Here is a 23,178-nt window from a genome sequence, read left to right as displayed (position 1 = left end):
TAAAAATTTCATTTTAATCTAAAATTTTATAGTACTTATTATTCTCAAACTAGTTTAATAAACTTTCTACTCAAGAGAAATTGATGATGATATTTTGATTGAAAGTTGAATTCACCTACTAGAAAATTCAAATCAAATAGAGATAAAAATCAATTAGTTTCACTGGATACTGGACTGAAATCATTATATATGTAAAAAATAATATAAACAAACTGAGGTTTTAGATCGCTTTTATTAATCAATTTATAAAACAATTTTCTATTCTATCTCCAAATCACTTTCTTCTTCATCTTCGGTCTCAATTTCCATTTTAAGTTCATTTTTCTTATTAATTGTATCGCCAAGACTTGCCACATATTTTAGAGTGTATTTGTTATAATCGCAGCTGAAAAAAAATAATTTTCTACAAATAGTATCATTCAATAAATGATTCAATTTCTCTATTATTTTCCTCATTAAACCAGTTGTCTGAGATGAACATAAAAGTTCAACAGGATATCAATATTCTAAACAATAAAAAATTTCAATGTCACTATTTTTAAAAATATTTAGAGAAATTAATAAAAACTTAATATGCTTACATTTTATATAACTGTTCATTTTTCCTGACCAAACTCTTTTCCAGAGCTAATAAACTTGGTAACATTTTTTGTGGATTAATTTTTGGTCCGTGCAATGTTAAGATTTGTTGTACCCAACAAAGATAGTACTCCAAATGTCTAGATTCTTCCACAAAAGTTGCAATTATTATCAGTAATCTTTCTATATATTTTTCTTCTAAATCTCTCACTAACAATTCAACTAAAATTGAGTAAAATATTTAGGCACAAATCGATTTTAAACTATGAAGAAGTAATTTGTACCAAAATCAACATGTCCATTGAAATCACAAAAATTTCTTAGATCCAGATAGAAATTTGAAATATACAAGATCATAAAAAACTGTTTCTGCTTTAAAATTTACATATCAGTTATAAAAACTTTTTTAAAGTGAAGCAGTTGATTGAGGCATCTATGTCTGCCTTAGTTTGTCTCCTACCAGGTATTTCTATCCGGATCTGCAGAGCTTGCCTAGCAAACAGACTGTTGAGAGATGTAATAGCAACATTTCTGGCCACACCAAGACTGGGTTCTGGACTCTTTGGTGTATTTGCCTATCCCAATCTAGTGAGCAAATCCGTTCCATCGTTGCCCGAATGATCAGGCACCTAAACAAGCTGGATCTTGCGGACATCACTCACCAGTTCTTGTAGGATGGGTTCTGGGCTCATTGGAGAGTTCCCGGCATGCTTCGTTCCTATTTTGCTCCCATGGAACATAGTGGACTCCACGGTGTCAATTAATTGGTAATACATGCAATTTTCTGTCGTTTTTTTTTTAAATCGGCAGCTATTTTTGGTTTTAAAAATACAGTAAGACCCCGCTTAACGCTGTTTCAGTTTATTTCAACCCAGAGATTCTTCGAAATTGTGCGCAGCGCTAGGTTTCCAAATAACATATCCAAATCAGGTCTGTCAAGTTAGCGGGCCAACTTATAAAAAGAAATAGATTCTGACAAGCTCAAAAACTGCTCTTTTTTGCCGTGAAATTTCCAGAATTTGCCGTTAATTATTCTGAGGGTCGCAATGATGTTTTCATGAAGGGCAAATCAAGCGGCTATTATCTAGTTTTAGCTATTGTAAAAAGAGGAGCAATGGGGAGACCAGCTATCTTAATACTCAAGTTAACGGGCCACCCTATTTTTTTTTTAAATAATTAACGGCAAAAAGCGATATGGAAATGGCAATATTCAGCTAGTAAAAAGTTATGTTTAGGTTATTTACGAATAGTTAATCGGGGATAGCATTAAAAGGGCTGTTCCCGAAAATTCACTTCCTTGGGTTGTTTATATAGTTTTTATTTTTGTAAGAAATAAATGGTTTTATTGTTATTCTTGTTATTATTGTCATTAAATTTAATACCTAACCAATTTTCTATCCATCTTCCCCTAACCCCATAATTTACATGTTAAGATAGCCTCGTTTAGCGCTGTTTCACATTATGCTCTACTTTGATGGAACGTATCCCCAGCTTATTTACTGAAACAATATATACTTACTATCTTTAAGTGGAATGCTCTCAATAACTTCCTGAATCAAATTTACTTCATTCAACTTCAGAGACATCATTAATGCTAAAAATAATTAGAATATATTTAGATATTGAGTTATACTCGAGCATTAAAAGTATTAAATTCGATCTACTCGAATGGAGAGTTAATACAAATAATGCAAGTTCGAAAAATGTCACATATAACTACTACTAGATTCATTCAAGTTTGAAATCTACATACTAAAGTAATAATTATAAAACTTCTCTACATATATTTTACAACAATTCTAATTTACCGTTAATATAATCTTCTTCTTTAATAGCATCCCTGATAGTTTTAGGTGTAATTCCAATTTGTAAATCCCAAGGATCAAATACAAAGGAACTGTTTAATCCGTATATCAGCAGTCCTTCGGTAGTAGCGGCCACCCACGATTGACCAGTTGGTGAAAATTGCAAAGAAAATACTCTAATTTCCGGCTTGATACTCCTTGCAGACATGTCACCTTTACGAACTCCCGGCAATTTTATAGCGACGTTACCGCCTTCTCTCTCTTCTCGTTCTTCTATTAATGCTATGTTGTCGAATTCCGTGAGTTTTCTACGGTTTATGAAATCCTAAAATTTTAAGTTAACACTAAAGTCAACATCCAGTGAATTAATATTTGATATACTTACATCTACTGCATCTAATGATCTATTCTGGGTAATTTCGAATTTTTTAAGTATCAAACCCTCTTTTACATTATATATGCAAACATTTTTTGATTGCCCTCCAGCTATTATCGATTCTCCGTCAGCTGACCAACACAAAGAAGTAAAAGACCTAAAAAAAAATAAAAAACGTTAGCAATTGAGAATTTAACTTAACGGAATGTCATAGTAAATACTTACTTAGCTTCTAAATTTTTTTTAGCAGTTATTAAATCAGTTTCCGATCTGCCACTACCTAAATCGTTTCTTCCTTCAATTGAAGATATTTGTAATGAAGTCTTTACATTGAAAACTGTAATTTGTCCATTTAACGTGGCAACTGCTACCTCTTGTCCGTCTGGTTTGAAAGCAACACACATTCCATCAGAGGTTAAATCAATAGTTTCATGAGCGGAGCCTTTTTCTATAGCATCCCAAATTTTCATTGTTTTATCCCATGATACTGAAACCATAACGGTACTTGCTAGAGTTGGACTAAACACCAAACTCGACTAAAAATGAGCTATAGTTGACACATTGTTCACTTCAATTGTTGTTCAAATACTTACAACTGGTCCTTCATGTCCTGCTAGTATTTCTAATAACCTTCCTGTTTTAACGGACCACAAATAAATTTCAAAAATATCCTGACCTCCAGCTGCTACAAATTCTCCACTGCTGTCTACTCCTATACAAGAAAACTGCACAGGCCTGGTAGATGTGAAAGTTTTAAAATTACGGTACCTAAAAACAATTTAATATAAATCACAAAATCCTGTAGAGATCCTGTAAAAAACATCAAAAATTATTGATCATATTGAGGGTAGTGAGATACAATACTTTGCCAACAACGAGGTCAATAATAGCAACAAGACTTTTATGCGGATACAATTCATATTGATATTTTCCGATGTCAAGACAGTGTAGAATTATGTACTTATGGAGAGTTGAACATTTACAGCAATCTAGTAGTATGTGCAGCAATAACAACTGAAAGTGGACAAGTATTTCTTTGCAAAACTGTTGTTACTAAAAAAACCACATACTTTTAAATATTGGAAATTATTGCCACAACAATCTTTTATCTCACTAAAGCAAAATTCAGTCAATCAGGCGGCAAGATAGTACTTTCAATCTTTGTTGATTGCTAGAAGATCTACAATCATATCACTCGGTGAGATATCTATTTTGCCTGTTCAGGGGCATTTACTATGTGAATATCCTGTCGATGTCACTAAAAAGATTAAGTATCTTGAGAAGTGGGACACAAAAATCTCATTCAGAAGGAGTCTACGTATTTTGGAAACAGAACAATGAGATGCAGTCTTGTACAAAATATCGTATAGGTATAGGTTCAGAGTGGCAGTAAAGCCTAAACGACTTTCCCAGCAATCTATCTTTTCAGGTGTCAATGCTTATACAAAATAAATTCTTACCTGATAACATCAAATGCTCTAACTGTACTATCCAAAGACGCCGAAACTAAAAATTTTTTGTTACCACTAAAAGCCACCCCTGTAACGGCGCTGGTATGTTCATGGAAAGTAACAAAACAGAATCCGGAATGAATGTTCCATAACTTTATCTTACCATCTTCACCACCTGTAGCTAATAATTGACCGTCTGTAGAATATGTTACACAGGACATGTTATTTGAGTGACCTTGCTGCTTCATTACATAAGTTTCACCTGAAATGTGTAATCATATGAAAAAACTGTCTAGAATAAATCAGATATTTGCAAAATATTTTTTTTATTTAAAACAAGTATCAGAATCAAAAAATCTATAATCTAATCGGTTGGCAAAGAACTCAGTATCTCCAAGTTCTCAATGGCACAATAAGATCTCTTCCAGTGATAAGAGCCTCTATATTTCATTTAAGATCTATAGTAAGACTTATTTCTCTTTGGAGTTCTAATAAAAGTTGTATTAGAGGATTCTCATGTCCCTCTAGTCACTCATATTTGCTGCAATGCTTCTGGATTTCTTCTGTGATGTATGGTATTATTTGAAACATAACAAGGTATATTCACCATTACACGAAGTATTTTAGATTGACACCTCTGGAGGATAGCAATATTTGATTTACTGGCACAACTCCAAAGTTCCATGCCATAAGTCCATATTGGTTTTACTAAACTATAAATTAGGATCTGGTTGTCCACAGTTAATTTACATTTTTTTTTTCTAATAACCAATATAAATTTTGGAAGCTCAAATGAATGTGTTTCTTCTATATAAAGATGTACTCTTTCTAGTTATGCTTTGAATCCAGGTGTATTTCAAGATAACAGACTGAATGTGTTTCTGGTATAAAGCGACTGTTGGACATTAGTTCTTTCACAAACTATTATTTCTGGAGATTTTTTTTCAATTATTTTAATTTTCCACTTCCTCATCCAATCTTCTAAGATTTTTAAGTTATGTTGTAGGTAAGCTAATGTTCCCAGAATGCTGCCCTGTAGTACCTCAGACTTTATCAGCAATGTGTCTGAGACTTTCTCTATTGATTCTGGTTCTGCACTGTCTGCTTGTTAAGTAAGACTTGAATAATTTGAAAGTGGAAGGTAATTTTTTTTTGAAAAGAAGGCCTTTATACCACACCTTATCAAAGACATGATTTATGTCAAGGAATACTGATGAGCAATATGTTTTTTCTTTGAAATCCGTGATGTAAAATATAAATTTGATTGTATGTTATCTGTAAAAAAGGGTTGTTAAGTTTACTTACTTTGCCATTCCCAGACTAATAGCTGTCCTAATCCAGAGCAACCTAACGCTATCCAATCTCCTGTATTATTAAGAGCTATGGAACTGATTTTTTGTTCTGATATGCTAAGTGAATGGATTACATTGACGTCAGGTAATTCATGGATAAAAAAAGCGCCAGTGGAGAAACCTTGAATAAATTTTAAAAAATACAAATCCTAAATACGTGTTCTTTATTTTCAGTTTCCATTATCTGATATTTTTCTTGTTTTCTTTTAAAGTCGTTACTATGGAGAAAACAACTCCATTTTTTGTAATATTTATTTCATGAATATGTGACAACTGTAATTTGAAAAAATGACAAATGCGAGTAACCGTACTTCTGGTGTAGTAATAAGAGCTGTAGCCCCTTCTGATGATGATTATCCATCAATAACACCATATATTGATAGTCCCGAAGATTTGATAGAATCTGATAAGGAAGCAGCTCGAGAGAAAACTGTCATTATACTCGTGGGAATTCATGCATTGATTGTGATTATTTTACTTTTATGCATAATAATACCTTTTTTTCAACAAATGTGTACAGGAAACGAAAACTATTCTACTCCCAAAGAATCAACTACAAGAGCTACAAAAGGCTGATTATATATGAAAAATATTCAATCACTGTACCACGATATTAAAATATACATGAAATACTTATCAATTCTATTGGTACATAAACCTTTTATTTAAAGTCACCCCATCTCAAATGAACAGAATAGAATAGGCATCCACACCATGATATGGCTATTTAACTTTCCTCATCTCAGTTCAATAGTGTCTCTTTGAGAAGTAGAAGCTTAGAAGCTGTATTAAATCCACTCTCAATTTACTAAATGGAATCATAAATGAGATTTGAAGCAAACTCAAATGCTCTTAAGCTGTGATTGAGGCCAGAGAGGGTTTTAAATCTACCTCTGTCTCATAATTTTTTCTCAAATTAATTGCAATGTGTTTTAGGATCAAAAAAATAAATATTATGCATTATTTTTGTTGGGGAATTTACAATTGTGATCTAGCAAAGGCAGTGTGTTCACAAAGTCATTGTTAATTTCTTAAAACTATATATACCATTCAGTAGTCATAGGTTGACAAAAAAGGTCCAAATTACTTTTCAAGTACCTGTAATTAAAATTTTCGTCTTTTTGTGATAAGCAGCAGATGTCAAAAGTGCTTCTCTATTTTCTTTTCTCACTTCATCTCCTAAATAATGCCTTCCTAATCGTTTGTAAAATAATTTGCTAGTTTCTTTCGATTCTTCATCATTTACATCTATTTCTTTTAAAGCTTTTGTTATTTCTTCTTCAGATTTTTCTAAACTGTTTGTTACATCAACATCATCTTCGTCTGAATCATTTGTTTGCTGTAATTAATGAAAAATATAAATAAATCTGTAGAACTATTACAATATTTGATAATATATGTAACCTTCTTCTTTTTTGAAGGTATTTCTTCTTTAGCAACTAATTGTTCTGGATCTAAACTACATTCCCAAATGCACATTTGTCCATTTCTACTGATAGTGGTGATATCATAGTTATTTCCTTCAAAGAAACAACCAACTATACCTTCTGTATGGCTGCCTAAAGAGCATATATGAAAATTACTCCATCTAAAAAAATGTACCATTCAATAATAGTGCAAAATAGCTATATAATCATAATTTAAACACAATGATTAAAAAAAATTGAAACAACTGAATAACTCACTTATCAAGAGGATATAGCTTTGTAGCCATATCTTTGGATCCTACTGCTAAAATACGAGAATCAAAAGACCAATCAAGACAAGTTGTCTCATCATAGGCACCATGGAATACCCGTTCCATGTAAAAAGCATTAAATTCGCCAGAATAAGGGCCTGGCGCCTTGAAAACAAAAACTAAAAATATTTATTAAGCATATAATTAAAATACAACAAGGAACTTTCAAATGAGAAGTATATTTACCATTATTTTCTTTGCACACAGCAATATGTTTACCGTCTGGACTAAACTTTACTGCTCGTACTTTTCTCTTGAATCTGTATTTATGAATTACAGTTTGTGAAACTAGACTTATTAAATGTGCTTCTCCTTCTTCATTTATTGCTAGTAATATACATCCATTGGGACTTAAATCTAAAGCTGTATAGTTGTATCTACTTTCAATTGGCAGGGTAAGTGATTTATTACTAAAAATTAACTTTTAAATAAAAAGGAACAATAAAATAAGAAAGATTATACTTTTTTAAATCGAATATTGATATTCGATTTCCTACTGGACTTATTACAGAATTTCCATCTGGAGTAAATAACAAGTCTCCCTTTCTATAAACTGTTCCCAATAGATTTTGAAACTAAAAAACATGAATAAATATATCAAATTATAAGACTTCTTATTAATTACCTTATAATGGAATTTCATCGTAGATCTAATTATGAAACTAAACTAAAAAATATTTATAAAATTCTCATTTTATTCACGAGGTTTTTATAAATTATTTTGTGAGGTTATAATTTTAAATCTAGATTGTCTCTTCCTTAGACAAGGAATGACTTCTTTCTTTCCTCTTCCAGCTCACAGTCATTATATGTCACCGGTGTAAAACGATCGTCTAGCTGAACTTTTTTTTATCTAATTTTGTGTCTTTAATCACGATTGAAACTCTAGATTATAACTCAACGAAGAGACGAAAATCAGGTAACAACGCAAATTACTTGAAAAGGCAACTCCATAATGCATGTCCCAATAGTCGCTTAGACTTGTGGTGCAATCCACAGAAGATATCGGGGTATGTTCTTTGATGCAATCTTCCTTTATTGGTGCATTCCACTTAGCAATCACGACCACGATCTTTCCCGTACCACTTAGTCCAGAGCGTTATAATCGTAAACCCAAGTGTAATGGCTTACGGTGCGTTTTGAGCGTTGAGATAAATATTAACTCATGACAAAACAGAAAAAATAAAGCGATAGCTTTAAGAAATAATGTCGTCATTTGTAGTAGTAAGTAAAATTAAAATATCTTCAGCGCCGATGGTAAAATATTTGATGCTGCGTCACAAGAATGCTTTACAAGTTCAAATATCCCATACCGCATGAAATAATGAGATAAATTCTCATAGTTGCAATCTGCGTTGCTCGAGCTTTGAAAATTCCGCTCATTATTTCAACGCTCACTTGACCCACTTCTTGACAAGGGTCGCCGTGAGCATTAGTCATAACGTCATGAGTGACTTCTCGCCGCGACCACAACGATCGTAGCTGCTATGTGGAACGCCCAAAAGAGTGGAAGGTTAGTGGAATGCACTGCTTTGTCAAATAATTAAAAGCTTGTTTTAAATTTCAATTGTCATTTGTCACTGACTAATGACGGTTCATTGAAAATTCTGTTAAATTACCAAATTTGTGCAAAAGATAAATTATAAGAGAATGGCGAATATTCAAAAAAAGAAGTCTGATAAAGGGCTAACTCCAGAAGAAATTCTAGCTGGTTTTCAGAATTTAAGGGCTGAACAAAGAGCATTATCAGGAAAACTCTCAGAATTTGAGGTAGACTTGAATGAACACAGGTGAGTGCCTCATGTGCTTTATTTTTAATAAAACGAAATATTACGCTACTTAAACGATGATTTTTATTTTATTTACCATCAGTATTAAATGAAAATGACATACTGGTCATCAACAAAATCGTCATTTATATTTTATAGTGTTATAGTTTAATTTTATAACCTCTACTTTTATAATTTTAGGATGGTAATTGAAACATTAAAAAATGTAAATGAAGAACGAAAATGCTTCAGGCTAATCGGCGGCATATTAACAGAAAGAACAGTAAAAGATGTGTTACCAGCATTGACTACCAACCAAGAAAAACTGAAAGAAATTATAGAAAAGCTTCATGAGCAAATAAGTAAAAAGGGACAAGAAATTAATGATTATAGAGAGAAGCACAATATCAAATTTAGGGGAATAGATAACCCTAAACAAGATGAACAGCCTGTAACTTCAACAGAATCTAGGGGGAACGTGTTGGTTTCTTAACAATAAATGTGTAGCTTTTTTGTTTTATTTTTAAATATTTGTCCCAAGGAAAAGAACTCTTCAGTTGGCTAATATTTTAAATGTTTAGGAATAAGAAATTTACATTTATTTATGCATATTTTTTAATAGTCCTTTTATGCCTGGATTTATTAAAAACATTATTTACTTCCATTATTAAACAAAAAGCATTCTGAATTTGTTGTTTCTTGTTGCTCATAATATTTCTAAAAACCTCATTAATATTATCACCTCAAAGAATCACTACTTTTGTAAATCAGCGGTAACTCAATTGAGCAGTACAGATTTTTTATTCCTAGGGATCTCATTAAAATTAAGCTTGAAATTATTACCATTTCACTAAACTGTTATTAGCATTCTTTACAAATAAATGCGCTACTACTAACGTTTTGATATTGAGGGTGGCCCAGAAGTCACTTTTGTTTAAATTGGAACCTTATTATTTATAGTCATATATTGATTCCAAACCCTATTTCAACAACTTTTATTTAGGTCACTTTTTATGTATGTTAGAATATTAATAAAGTTGAAAAACAAAAATATCAAAATATTTTACGATAAGAAAAACTGCGATTCCCAACATTTAGATGGAGGAATCAAGGTTCCAGGGCAAATTATAAGTTTTCCATGATGGATAGGAACCCTGAATATTTTCAAATTGAATACAAACAAGTAATGGAAGTGAAGGGTTAAAAAAATATTTTGAGAAATATATTTTCTGAAAATATTTAAAGAAAATAAATATTTCATTTCGCATCTAAATTTATAAAAATACAAAGTAAGATTTAAAAAAAAAGGGTATAATAAATTCATATAAACGCATTTTAAAATGGATGGAATAAAACATTTGTAAATTTTTAACAATTCAACAACTTTTTGTAAAATTTCTCTGAATCATATAAAAAATTTCAACTTTATTCACAGGCTAAGGTTAAAATCTAAGCAGCAGTCCTCATATTTAACTTAAAAGCAATTTCTACTAAATTTTGTGGGATTCCATCTCGATAACAAACATACAATTCCTTCGGATGGGGTACATAGAACAGTCTCCTAAAAAAAAAACAATATAATTATTAAAAAATTCATTATAATATACAAATAGAAAAAAAAACATCTGTAGACATGTTAAGATACAATAGCCTTAATAGTAATAAATCAAACAGGCTAAAAGAGGATTTACTGGAGTGTCATGAGGATTGGATTCCAGATGATACTGAGAAAATGTTCTATTTTCAAAAATAATATTAAGCATTAGTTGGATCCTTCAACGAACTCTGATATAAACTGCAGGTTTTCTTGAAAAGATGGTCATACAGTAAAGCGGGAAATAGGTTGAAAAAAATTATATTCAGAGAGGAAGCTGCTATTAGCAAACCCTAAAAATAAACAAGCTGCATCATCATTCGTTAGAGCAAAACTCTTTTATAGCAATGCAGAATTAATAACTACAGGGTCATTCAAAAAATATATGGATTGCTCTAGATAAATATACTGAGAAACAGTCTAACTAATCATAGGGTACTGCAAGCTTAATCAGCACCTAGAATTAATGGTGTTTACAGAGAAATCCTACTGATCAGAATAAGAAACTGAAAAACACATTCTATGTTCTGTGATGGTTTAATGAATTTGTAGTCCTCAGTATTAGGAACAGGAAAGTCATTTGCAAGACTCAGATCTATGAGCTGATTGACTTCCTAGGAAAAGCTAAAGCAGAAAATTTTGCAGATAAAACTGAATAAAACAGTTTTATATATAATTTATCAGGAGTTTCTATAAAAATATTTACTTACCCTAACACCCAGTACCTAATTTTATTTTTTTTGTCCTGTTCATCAAGAAACGGACATTCAAACAATATACCATGTTCTCTTATAGCTATCAAACTTTTATTCATGACAGATTTTGCTATATCTTGAACAGGAATAGTCTAAAAAAATACACATCAAATTGGTATTAAAAGTTCGTTCTAAACACTTACCTTGAACTTTAATGTATTTTGAAACAACGAATGGATCCTTAGACAACTTTTTCTAAATTTATTTATGATGAATGAGTAAGTACGGGATGGATTTCGAGTTTCTGGTGGACACAACAAAATTCCTTCTGTGATATCAAGTTGCACAAAATGATACAGTATATTCTCTTCTCCAGAAGTTAACTGTACGGGTTGAAATTCTTCTATTTCTGATAAAATGTACTGGCGTATTTCAGATACATCAAAACTGGTTACACTTACACTACTTTCCTAAAAAAATCCGTTACAGAAACTATGGTAATAGTTTTTCTATACACTTACCCCATACTCATCGGTATCAGATTCTTCTTCATTCGAATCGTATTTGTCTTTCCTGAAATTCTTTCTAGAATCGTCGCTGATTTCACTATAACCTCCTTGACTCCCGGAACCTTCTGACTGTCCATCATAAGAATCATCTTGTAAAGAATTGGAAGAATTCGAAGGAGCAATGAAATTTATGTCTGAACTTCTTTTTTTCAAAATAGATGTTACTTCATTCTTTTTTGGTAAAATTGACATGTCCTAAAACATTTACTTCATAAAAGTTTTTGTGTGTGATAAAAAGCAAAAATATGTCCTTGGGGGATAGTGTGTAATCTATGAAAAATCCACAGGATGTTTTAGTTAGATTTCAAATTCCTTCAATTACATGTTGTTTTTGCATCAAGGAATTAATCTTCAATAGTACTACATATTTTCTTAAAATTTGTCAATTTTCATTTTTGCAAATTAAATTAAATAAGTTAAAAAAGAAATAGTTAAATTGGTATGGACATATATGATGGGCAAATAAAAATACTGTTAGGTAAACCCAGGAAAAATCAAGGAGGGTTTACCAAATATAATGAAATAAGAGGAAAACTGAGGAGAAAATGAAATTTGGATGCCCACAAGTATATAAAGATAAGACGAGTTCTTTTTGAACCAAAAGCTGAAGCTACTTTTTCTAAATCAATTAATTCTAGTAATAGTTAACAAGCTACAGTAAAAGATATTGTGGGGGATCAAACCATTTATGTTGTAGGGGAAATGCTATTTCAAATTTTTTCTGAAAGTTCTCGGCTTAAAAATTAATTGATTCTCAAAATCAAGTATAGTACCATGATTTTAAACACAAACCATAACATATACTTCATATTTTACCTTTCCTGAAGCTCCTTTGGAGAAATTTAGATTCATAAAATCGCCCTTTTTTCTATTATTATGAGGAAACGGTCTTGCAATTTGAGGATGTGGATCAAGTGATAATAAACGTTCTGCCAGTTCTCCCAAACCCAGTTCTTGGATATGAGCCAAAGTAGCTTGAGCTTCTTCTACATAAAATGCATCTGGGCCCATGTTTTCTTCAGGGGATTCAGTACAACCCCCTGCTTCCATAATCACTGCCAACAAATCCTACAAATAATTTTTTGTTTTAATAAATTTTCAAAATTGCAAAATAATAGTGTTATACCTTTCCGCTTTCCACAACCAGCAAATATCTCCTACCTTCTGGAATTTTAGCATTACCCTTTTCTATCCTATTACATGAATATGGAAATACCTCTTTCCAAAGTACAAGTGATTTAACAGGTTCTGTTCTAGATAAATGGAAAAGCCCTTGCTGTTTACAAAAGCAGTATACATCTAAAAGATCTTCATGTATAAAATGCGATGCAAGCAAGTAACCAGCATGAAAAAGGGCGCTTCCTAACACTGTAAACAATCTTTGGCAGTCCAAAGGTTCTTCATTCTACCAAATATTTAAGTAACAATAAAACTGTAGTTTTAAAGGATTTTTTCACTTACCCAATCTCTATAATCACTAGCTTCTAATTCAGACAAAGCATCATCAATTTGAAGCTGAGCCTCATCCGGTAAACTCAATGTCGGTGCTACAGGCATGATGTCCTCAAATTGAAAAGGACTAACTTCTTTAGCTTTCGATTCTAAATTATCTAAAGCTATAAATTGCTGTGCAGTACTCCACAAACCACTGCTTAGAGTTCTGGCAAAAAATTTTGAGAAAAAATGGTCTACTTGTAAAAGATATTTTTCCGATGTGAAACATTTATCTATTGTTTCATAGCAGAATTGTAGGAGTCTTATAATTTCACTGTTAAGTAGTAGAATCTCTTGTTTGGACACTCTATTATCAGGCAACATGAGAAGGAGCAATTTTTTATCTAAATTAGTAAAAACAACATTTGTTAGTTGACCATTACATTTTATTGTAGTCACTCTTGGTCGACTTTTTGTTAAATCATACAGTAAGTGATTTACTGTTATAAACATCCCACGAGATGTAGCTAAAATATTTTTTTGTATAGGTTTCGGGAAACAGTAAGTTACATCTTCATTATTTTGATTTTTTTCACTCAAATTTTCAGTATTTATGTACAAAATTCCAATAGGATGTTTACATAATGTTTCCAGGAGACCTTGTTCTTCTTCCGACTTGGAATTTAATAATTCCCTAACAAACTCCGACTCTATATTAAGTTCGTTAATTGGAGGGTCCTTTGTAACCTCTATTCCAGCTACTCTTTGTAGTTTCAACAATACTTCATTCCTATTTATGAATTTCTGTAGAACATCGTCTAAATTTTGTACATTAACTTCTATATTATTGATACTTTTCAACCAATCTCCAATTTTAATGTTCCTCTCTTGTTTTGCTTTACTGTCATAAGAAAAACCTGCTATCATAACGCGATTTCCATCAGATAATGAACTTACTACAAGTCCCAACAATGATTCAGCTAGAGATGTATCACTACTTAAGTTGTGTCTATTTTCTGCATCAATATCTAACATGACTTCTTTTTCTTCGCCCTCATGTAACTCCTGTTGAAAAAGTTAAAACACCACTTGAATATATATGGGAGAAAAAGGAAGTGACACATCACAAAGAAAATCTTAATGAATATTTGGAAAATTTGATCCATCTAGCCAGCCAAAATTAAAGCCAAGAATCAAGTAACTTAATAAAAAATAAACAAAGTAATTTCAAGAAATAAAAAAATTAACTGCCTAAAGTAATTTAATAAAAAACAAACAGCTAATTTGGATAAAACCAAAGAAAATTGAAAACTTAAATAAATCCTGTGATAACCTGACAAATGATTATTCAAAATAAGTCAATATCATTACTGGATTGAGCTCAGCTGGCATGAACATATCAATTGTGTCTTTTGAATAAGGCTTGGTTGTTTTTTTAGATTTTGACCCCTTGCCACTCAGAAGAGTATCAGAACATAGCGACAGTCTGTTTTGTACATCGAGGTTGCATGCTTCCCTTGAAAATTTTCTTTGGAAGTTCTGCAGGTACAGCCGGAAATGCTTATTTGGTAATAAAGCATGTTCTATCATAGTTGCTATGTTTCTGCTCAAATGGTTTTATAAAATTGGTTTTTGGCCGGCTATATAGGAACAGAAATATCAGTATGATGTGTAATAATGAAGTAACTGGTGAAGATTCTTGAGCTTCAAGATTTTAAAGTAATATTAACAAAATTCAATATAAATTCAAATGAATAAAAAAATAATAACATCAATCTTTACCTGAAATTTAACTTTAGAAGTGTTGTTATCACCCACATCGATAAACTTAATATTCCTCTTACTTTTTCTTTTACTATCTCGACGTCTTAAGAGTCGCAAAAACTTGCCTCTTGTACTGCGTCTCAAATTTGTTCTAGAAAGTGGTTCTGAAGCTACAGTTTTGTTTATTCTTGTATCTTTATTTTGTACAACAAAGGGGTGACATTCAATATAAAGTAATTCTCCAGTAAAATCGTCTACATAAGGCTCCCATTCTGGTATGGTGCTTAAAATTTTGTTCTGATTAAACATGTTTTTACATTTACATAAAAATATTGCTGTATTTATTTACCTATCAGAATCGGTATAAGAACTATTACTAGATTCTTCCGTCCAGTCTTCATCTGTAACAGTAGCAGTACTGCCGCTACTATTTAAAGTTGAAGATTGAGCTCCTAAAAGACTTTGCGACTCCATTTAATATAATCAATTTATTGAAATAATATATGAAAAGAAAAATACTTCCTCCTTCACGCACACAGCGAAAAATTCCATAATAATTTAAAAGACAAAACTTTCACAATCTGGTTTGTTAATAAGAGTACGTAAACATAAACATGGTTTTACGCAGGTCATACGCAAATCGTTGAAGTGATGACCAAACCGAAGTTTACCGATATTTCAGTAGCTCGCAGGAATAAAATTTATCATTTCTTAAATATTTAAAATTATTTTAATTTGGACATTGTACGTGGTGCTATAATTATTTCTATTTAATATTATTTAGCCATGTATTTATTTAAATAACCCAATATACGCTACAGAAACTCACCCCTTCTTCATTTTAAAATATAACCTTACTCTTCTTACTTACAATTATACCAATTTCGTATTTAAAGTATTGAAGAAATGGAATCAAACATAAAAAAACTGAAAAACGAAATTGAGGAATTACAAAAGCAAATGAATGAAAAGAAAATGCTGCTGCAGGAATTACAACAGCAAAAAAGACAGGTTTGTTTTTAATTATGCACATTTTCTAAATTATTTATTAGATTAATTTGCCAGGAAAATAATGAACTTTTTAGTGGTATCTTCACTACAGATGAAATAGTAAGGTACAGTCGTCAAATGATAATGCCAGAAGTAACTGTAACAGGACAAAAATTATTAAAGAACAGTAGAGTGCTTGTTGTTGGAATGGGAGGTTTAGGTTGCCCTGCAGCTTTGTATTTAGTAACTGCCGGTATAGGTTAGTACGACTTGGAATTTTTTTAAATAAAAGAACTATGATTTCACTGTTGTTAGGAGAAATTACTATAGTTGATTATGACGAAGTAGAACTCTCCAATCTTCATCGACAAGTATTACATTCAGAAGACGACATTAGTAGTCCAAAAGTTGCATCAGCTTTTCAAAAACTATCAAAGTTAGTTAATTGTATACTTTTTTAATGAAATAATTTATTGTCTGAACGATTTTTCTAGGATAAATAGCAATATAAAAATAATTCCAATACAAGAACATATTAACAGTGCAACAATTGGAAATCTGGTAAAATCGAATAAATTCAATGTAGTTGTGGATGGAACTGATAATGTAGCTACAAGGTATCTGTTAAATGATGTTTGTGTATTAAATAACATTCCCTTGGTATCCGGCAGTGCTCTTCAAATGGAAGGGCAACTTACTGTGTATCATTATGAAGGTGGACCATGTTATAGATGTCTATTTCCCTTACCACCACCCCCACATACTGTTACAAATTGTGGAGATGGTGGAGTTTTAGGACCAGGTACATAATCAACACTCGGTTTTTTGGCATAAAAGATTTTTCACTTCCACAACGTTTCTTTTAGTTCCTGGAATTATTGGGGTTTTAGAAGCATTGGAAACAATCAAAATTATTATAGGTTCACCAGGAGTATTATCTAAAAAGTTTCTGATATTTGATGGTTCAACTTCTACATTTCGTAATGTGCAACTGAGAAATAGAAATCCTAATTGTGATGTTTGTGGTGATGCACCGACCATTAGGGACCTGATAGACTATGAACAATTCTGTGGATCTAGTGCGCACGACAAGGTAATTACATAAAACAGTCAATAAATACTGGTACATCAAAAATTTGTGGTGGATGGATTTGTTTCCATTTTCATTCATATATTTACTACCATTACACCAACACTTAACAATAACACTAAGGCATGTTTCAACCATCTTCAGAAACCAAAAGTATAGTTTACCTTCTGTTTTTCTTTCAAAGAGGGAGTCATCCCTGAGCTACATGGCCATAGCGACTCTACATACTTTACCTTGGGTCTCTACAAATGACAATTCAGTTATAGAAACATTTGTTAGACAATGTAATTGTGAGCGCTGGTACAATGGTAGTAAACAGTGTTTTTAAACACTACTTCATTGTTCTAATATTTAGATTTAATTGATTACAGGTGATTGATATAAACATATTGGAGAAAGAACAGGAAATAGATATTAACAAATTCTGTGAAATGAAAGATACATCAATTACTGTAGATGTGAGACCTGAATTGGAATTTAAAATGTGCAATTTACAAAATACTATAAATTATCCTTACAATGATTTGTTAAAAGACGTTACAAAATTTGAGAATTGTTTATTAAAATCACAAATTGCATCTAAAAATGGTAAGAAAACTATTGTCAGGAGGTACCATCCAATAGTTCATTATTATATTTTCTTCTCTGATTTAATTTTTACTTGTTCTTAAACTTTGTATTGATCATGAAAGAAATTATAGAAGATAGAAGACTTTTTTTCCCATTAACTTTCTGATTGGTAATAGTTTTCACCTAATGCTTAATAAAAACCAAATCTACTATCAGCACTGGAAAGATTTTCGTTACAGTAATTTTGAACTGACTACAACCCCCACATGCCCCCTCAAGAAGCCGTTGGACCTTGGCATTGGTAAGGGGACCTAGCCAATAATGCCTACATGAAATTCCAAGGACCCTGAGAAATTCTTTTAATAACCTAGTACCGTTTAAACAATTAGATCTACAGATTTGGTACTTGTTGAATGGAAGCAGTTGAAAGAAAGATATAATGTTGAAGCTCATCATTTTGCACAGTAGTTTTTTATACAAAAACTATATCAATATCTAATCTTCACATATTGTATTTGTTTCAGTTTTGGTTCTATGTCGAAGAGGAAATGATTCTCAAAGAGCTGTATCTTTTATAAAGGATAACATAAAAGATTCAGGTTTCAATTTTTATAATGTGAGAGGTGGATTGCAGGCTTTTGCTAAACATTTTGATCCAACATTTCCCATTTATTGACCCTAATTTATATGTTTGTAACCAATTGTAATATATTTTGATTATTAAATTCAATTACTGTTATTGCACCTTCTTAATATGTAGTATTTCATTCCGATACTCCTTAGACTTTTCAAATACTTTCTTCCAAAGTAGACAGGAAGGGAACATAATTAAAAACGAATGGAGAAACCTTCGAAGAAATTAATAGATTGGGAGGAATTGAAGGAATGGTAAAATAGAGTGGAATAGATGTAAACATCATTAAATAATGAAGGGAGGCCAAGAAAGAAGGAAGTGAATCAATAAAGAAAACGGTGGGGTAATAGGAGGAAAAACTTTGGAGTAATTTAGGAAATTATGGCAAAACTTAAATAAAAAAGAAAACAAAATATTAAATAATGAAAGGAGACCAAGAAAGAAATGGATAACACAAAAAAGGAACAGAAGGAAAAATGAGGCAAAGCTTTGAAGAAAATATGTCAAAACTGGAAGAAAAGCCAGTTACCTTCTTTTAAGACGAGAAGTCAGGACGCATAATTAAATAATGAATGTAGGCCAAGAAAGAAGTAAATAAACTAAAGGAACAGGTGGTAATATGAGGAAAAACTTTGAGATAATTAGTGAAAATATGGCAAAAGTGAGAGAAAAGAAGAAATACCAGTTACCTTATTTTAAAACGGAAAGGCATGGAGCATAAAGAGACCAAGAAAGAAAGAAATAAATCAATAAGGAATGAAGTAAGACCAAGAAAGAAATGGATGAACCAATTAAAGGAAAAACTTTGGAGTAATTGAAGAAAATATGGCAAAAGTATAAGAAAAGAGAAGAAGAATTAAAATTTCAAGTTGCATTCTGGTAAGAGACAAAATTCTGTCATTATTAGTTTTGTTGGGTTCAGTTTTTTATTGTCTTCTAATTTTGAATACAGCAATTGAATCATCAGACTCGAATCTTGTGGAATTGACAAGGAAAGTAGGTGGTAAGATGAAGGAACAGTAGAGATATTTTGAACAAAACAATATTAAAAGTGGAATAGTAACACAGTACATTTATTATAACATTGATAAATATCACATTTGCTTACAATTTATATATTCGTTCCACAATTTTTAAAAAATAGGTTTACTGTAAAACTGCTTCGAAGGAACTATTTACTGTACCCACTGTATTATCAATAATACAAGAGACAGTATAAGAATAGTGACTGAATTAAGCAACAAATAAAGTTGCAGTATTGTCAATGTTTATAGTTACTTCATAAGTAAGGTAAAAATCTTGTTTAAAAAATTGTGGTATTCAAATAAGTGTTATTAAAAAAATATTTTTTTATAAAACTTGTTTTATTCTATATGTGACGCTTACGGAATATAAAAAAAAATTTAACTAAAAGTAAAATGTTAGTTCAGCTAAGATTAAAATAGAAGTATAAGAAAACCTAAAAGTGAAAATAAATATATGTAAACAGTAATAAATCATAAATTACTTTTCATAATTATTTACAAATAACGTTGAGATAATGCAATACTATTTCCTTATGTTCCAGGACTTGCCAGATAATTACCAAACGTACTGTTTACAACCTTTACAATAACATTGTCTGGTCCTTCGAGCCATATCGGAACTGGGTATCTAGGTAAAGCTCCAAGGATCAGACAGTGTAATTATGAATGTAGGTAGTAAATGGTAAAGTAGTAGTGAGGTAAATAAAACTTAGTTACCTGATAATAGTTATAAATAACACTGAATTGTTGGATAAGGTGATCAGCTTTGAACAAATATTTCAGTTATTTAAATAAAAAGTTGATCTACAACATGATTCCTAAATATCTAAGAGTACTTTTACATATATCTTATAAAACTTGTGATTCATTTTTTTTAAATAACCAATATTTTAGTGTAAATATAATGTATTCATCTACCACATATTTTTTCAACTAACTTATATAAATAGAAAAGTATGCCCCTTTGATCTGAATTATACATTTTTTAAAAACGTTTATGAAAGATCTTCAGTTTTAATTGTGTCGAAAAGTAGTTTTACCACACCACCAGCCATTTTACTACCATAATGTCCTTTCCAGTATTGGGTATCTCTGCCTTCATGTAGAAATATTAGAGACATCACATTATCTGGATAATCATCTATCACTATTTCTACCTGCAAATAACCATCATTAATTCCGAAACTTTACTAACAAATTGAAATTTTGTTGTAATAAGTAACATTCTAGTATCCATAGATTATTCTCATTCCTTAAAAACATATATTGTTCTATGTTACTTACTTTTGACCATGTGGCATTTCCCCATTGAGGCATGAATATCTGTCTTTCGTCTTGGAAAAGTACTGCACTATCATAATCAATATCATCATCGTCTCCATCTTTTGCTATTTGCTTCAATTCTTGAGAAAGTCCTTTGAATTGTAACACATACTTACTGCCGCAATCAAATCTAGCAGCCACCCATTCGCTAGCATAGAGATGTGGTTTATGTTTGTTCATAATATACCTCAACAAACGTCGATCTTCTAACTTAATTTCCTAAAATCAAATGACATCAGGAACATTAGGATAGACATATTTACACTGAACAATTTATTTACAACCTCACTCACAATTACACTGTCTGACACATGCTTTGATAAGCAATGTATGGTATTCAGAGACTGGCAAACTTTTATTTTCAGTCTCAATAGTGGTAGTTCAGTATGAATATCATCAACGATTCCAAAAATTCCAACTCTCTACCAAAGCTATGTTTGACATTTACAGTTTGTCTTCCAGTCTTCCAGAGTTCCAATCAACTAGATTCCTAAATTCAAAATGGGTTCTTCTCCAAAACATTTTTGATGCATTCTTGTGATAAGGAGGTTAAAACTAGGCAAACCAGAGTTTATTCCTCCTTCCCACAGAATCTACATTCATCAGTTTCTGTTAGATTTAATCTTTCTGTGAGGAAGAGAAATTGTAGCTTGTTTTTGCTCAGATACAGATACTTTTCAAATTTAACAGTATGAAAGTTCATGGAAGTGATGTAGCCTATAGGAAGGCATCTTTTTCAGTTTCTCATTCTTCTGAATCTCATTCTTATAGGAGCAAGTACTAATTTTTGCTTTGTCTCAAAGTTTATTATTTAAAATTATTGTAAACAGATATAAAATTGTTACGTAAAAGAAATAAAAATAAAAAAAAAAATAAAAGAAAAACGTCAACTTTTTATCGATTTTCACAAAAATTTGGAAAAATTTTTTTGTTCATTCAAATCATTGTAATAGAAAATTTATTAAACTTGTTTATTGTATCATTGTTAACTCTATGTTTACAGTAGGAAATATATTGAGATATTTTGAGATTAAAAGCATGTTTTAATTTAAATATACTTACTTGTAGTTTGGTACATTCATAATATGAAGTAGCAAAACAACTTTTATGACCATTGAAATCTGGTACATTAGAAGGGAGCGGTTCAGAGCCTTGTGGTTCTTTTTCTATTACAAATTGGTCACCAAAATTTCTCATTATCTTCCAATGACGATACTGGTCATTACCATTTCCATTTTGTAACATATTTTTAAAAGCATTTGTGGTACAGTACACATAATAGACATACCAAGGTAACCTAAAATTTTGTTTATATGAAGCTCTATAAAATTGGCAGTGCAAAATTAGCAAAAATTGAAAAAAGAATGCTCAAAATTTGTTGCTGATTAGTTGCAAAAAATCCGATTTTTTTGCTCTTGACGTTCTGGAAAAATCAAATCAAGACAAACACAATATCAAAGTAAATAAACATTATGGGATGTTGATAGAATTCGAGGAAGTAGAAAATTTCAACCTAATCAGCAACAGATTTTGAGCACTTTTTTCCAATATTTGTAGATTTTGCACTGCCAGTTTTATTGATCTTTTATATGAGCTCAAATAGTTGAAAAAATTTTAAAGCTCAAAGAAACATGAATCTTGCTGGGAAAGTGGTTCAAAGGTGGAATGAAGTCATGTAATTCATACTTATAAAGATTATTAAAATTGAGGTATATATACAAACCATTTAGTTGGATGAGGATTTTCCCGTTTGTATATGTCTATCCATAACATTTCAGATTTAATTATATTGCACCATTTTTTGCAAACAAGCGCCAGAGTTAAAAGTTCCTTAGGTGGTACAAAACTCAATATTTTGATTAAAATCTCTTCAGGAATGTAATGATCATTTAAAATCAAACCATTATTCGAATCTTCTTCAAACGCATCGTGAAATTTAAAGTCGTCCACTCTCATTTTTTCGTCACGACTAGTTGCTTTCGTATAAAAACTCCCTATATATTTTTTTATACTTCCAAACATGGGTGCTAAATAAATATTTTTCAAGGACAAGATTAATATCCTTTAATTTTAAAAGATATTGCCTAAAAACCAGATTGAAATTAAAATTAAATTACTTTTCTTACGCACAATTACTTATGAATCATAATCAAATAATTTATCTTTGATAAAAAACATACCAAAACATAAGTAAACCTAAATCTCTCTAAATACTGATCGCTTCAAGTTACTATATTCTTCACATATGGTTAAACTACCTAGGTTATACTGAAAATCAGCCACATACTTTTGATAATCGACAGTTTCTACAAAATGTTGATGATAAGGATATCTTCAGTGATTTATACATGCTCTAAAAATTCAAATTTAGTAATTATTCTATTTTCATAGTATTTTTTTATTACAATCTATTTTGGATA

General features: G+C 31.0%; 5 protein-coding genes across 6 annotated transcripts; 2 read left to right on the top strand and 3 right to left on the bottom strand.

Annotated features, from left to right (window-relative positions):
• Positions 1–213: 213 nt before the first annotated feature.
• On the bottom strand, positions 214–8,298 carry LOC130441948 (periodic tryptophan protein 2 homolog). The gene is made up of 15 exons (XM_056775865.1): positions 7,927–8,298; positions 7,764–7,876; positions 7,488–7,711; positions 7,249–7,420; positions 6,968–7,151; positions 6,662–6,902; positions 5,517–5,684; positions 4,221–4,473; positions 3,354–3,528; positions 2,986–3,296; positions 2,770–2,917; positions 2,388–2,709; positions 2,099–2,173; positions 582–801; positions 214–385 (listed from the first exon to the last, which is right to left on the bottom strand). The coding sequence occupies exons 1-15, from the start codon at positions 7,942–7,944 to the stop codon at positions 259–261; spliced, it is 2,751 nt and encodes a 916-aa protein (XP_056631843.1). The 5' UTR covers positions 7,945–8,298; the 3' UTR covers positions 214–258.
• A 561-nt stretch (positions 8,299–8,859) lies between these two features.
• LOC130442113 (prefoldin subunit 2) lies at positions 8,860–10,214 on the top strand. Its single transcript, XM_056776154.1, has 2 exons — positions 8,860–9,091; positions 9,272–10,214. Exons 1-2 carry the CDS (start codon positions 8,952–8,954, stop codon positions 9,561–9,563), a joined length of 432 nt encoding a protein of 143 aa, XP_056632132.1. The 5' UTR covers positions 8,860–8,951; the 3' UTR covers positions 9,564–10,214.
• A 111-nt stretch (positions 10,215–10,325) lies between these two features.
• On the bottom strand, positions 10,326–15,945 carry LOC130442111 (protein inturned). Its single transcript, XM_056776151.1, has 9 exons — positions 15,476–15,945; positions 15,145–15,409; positions 13,390–14,427; positions 13,055–13,333; positions 12,745–12,996; positions 11,881–12,123; positions 11,563–11,829; positions 11,375–11,511; positions 10,326–10,631 (listed from the first exon to the last, which is right to left on the bottom strand). Exons 1-9 carry the CDS (start codon positions 15,598–15,600, stop codon positions 10,520–10,522), a joined length of 2,718 nt encoding a protein of 905 aa, XP_056632129.1. The 5' UTR covers positions 15,601–15,945; the 3' UTR covers positions 10,326–10,519.
• Positions 15,758–18,529, top strand: LOC130442112 (adenylyltransferase and sulfurtransferase MOCS3). Of its 2 annotated transcripts, none has more exons than XM_056776152.1 (7): positions 15,758–16,137; positions 16,192–16,375; positions 16,432–16,552; positions 16,611–16,918; positions 16,983–17,209; positions 17,578–17,794; positions 18,301–18,529. In XM_056776152.1, the coding sequence occupies exons 1-7, from the start codon at positions 16,033–16,035 to the stop codon at positions 18,450–18,452; spliced, it is 1,314 nt and encodes a 437-aa protein (XP_056632130.1). In that variant the 5' UTR covers positions 15,758–16,032; the 3' UTR covers positions 18,453–18,529. The 2 variants fall into 2 exon arrangements, with proteins under 2 accessions (XP_056632130.1, XP_056632131.1); XM_056776153.1 differs by having other exon boundaries at positions 15,789–16,137; positions 16,212–16,375.
• Positions 18,530–19,455: 926 nt separating this feature from the next.
• LOC130442110 (F-box only protein 6-like) lies at positions 19,456–23,028 on the bottom strand. The gene is made up of 5 exons (XM_056776150.1): positions 22,939–23,028; positions 22,482–22,842; positions 21,821–22,055; positions 20,720–20,977; positions 19,456–20,592 (listed from the first exon to the last, which is right to left on the bottom strand). The coding sequence occupies exons 2-5, from the start codon at positions 22,778–22,780 to the stop codon at positions 20,431–20,433; spliced, it is 954 nt and encodes a 317-aa protein (XP_056632128.1). The 5' UTR covers positions 22,781–22,842; positions 22,939–23,028; the 3' UTR covers positions 19,456–20,430.
• Between the last annotated feature and the right edge of the window lie 150 nt (positions 23,029–23,178).

This window comes from Diorhabda sublineata, chromosome 3 (genome assembly GCF_026230105.1).
Source record: "Diorhabda sublineata isolate icDioSubl1.1 chromosome 3, icDioSubl1.1, whole genome shotgun sequence".
Lineage (NCBI taxonomy): Eukaryota > Metazoa > Arthropoda > Insecta > Coleoptera > Chrysomelidae > Diorhabda > Diorhabda sublineata.
Note: the sequence above shows the minus strand (reverse complement) of the source record. Positions and strands in the feature narration are given on the sequence as shown.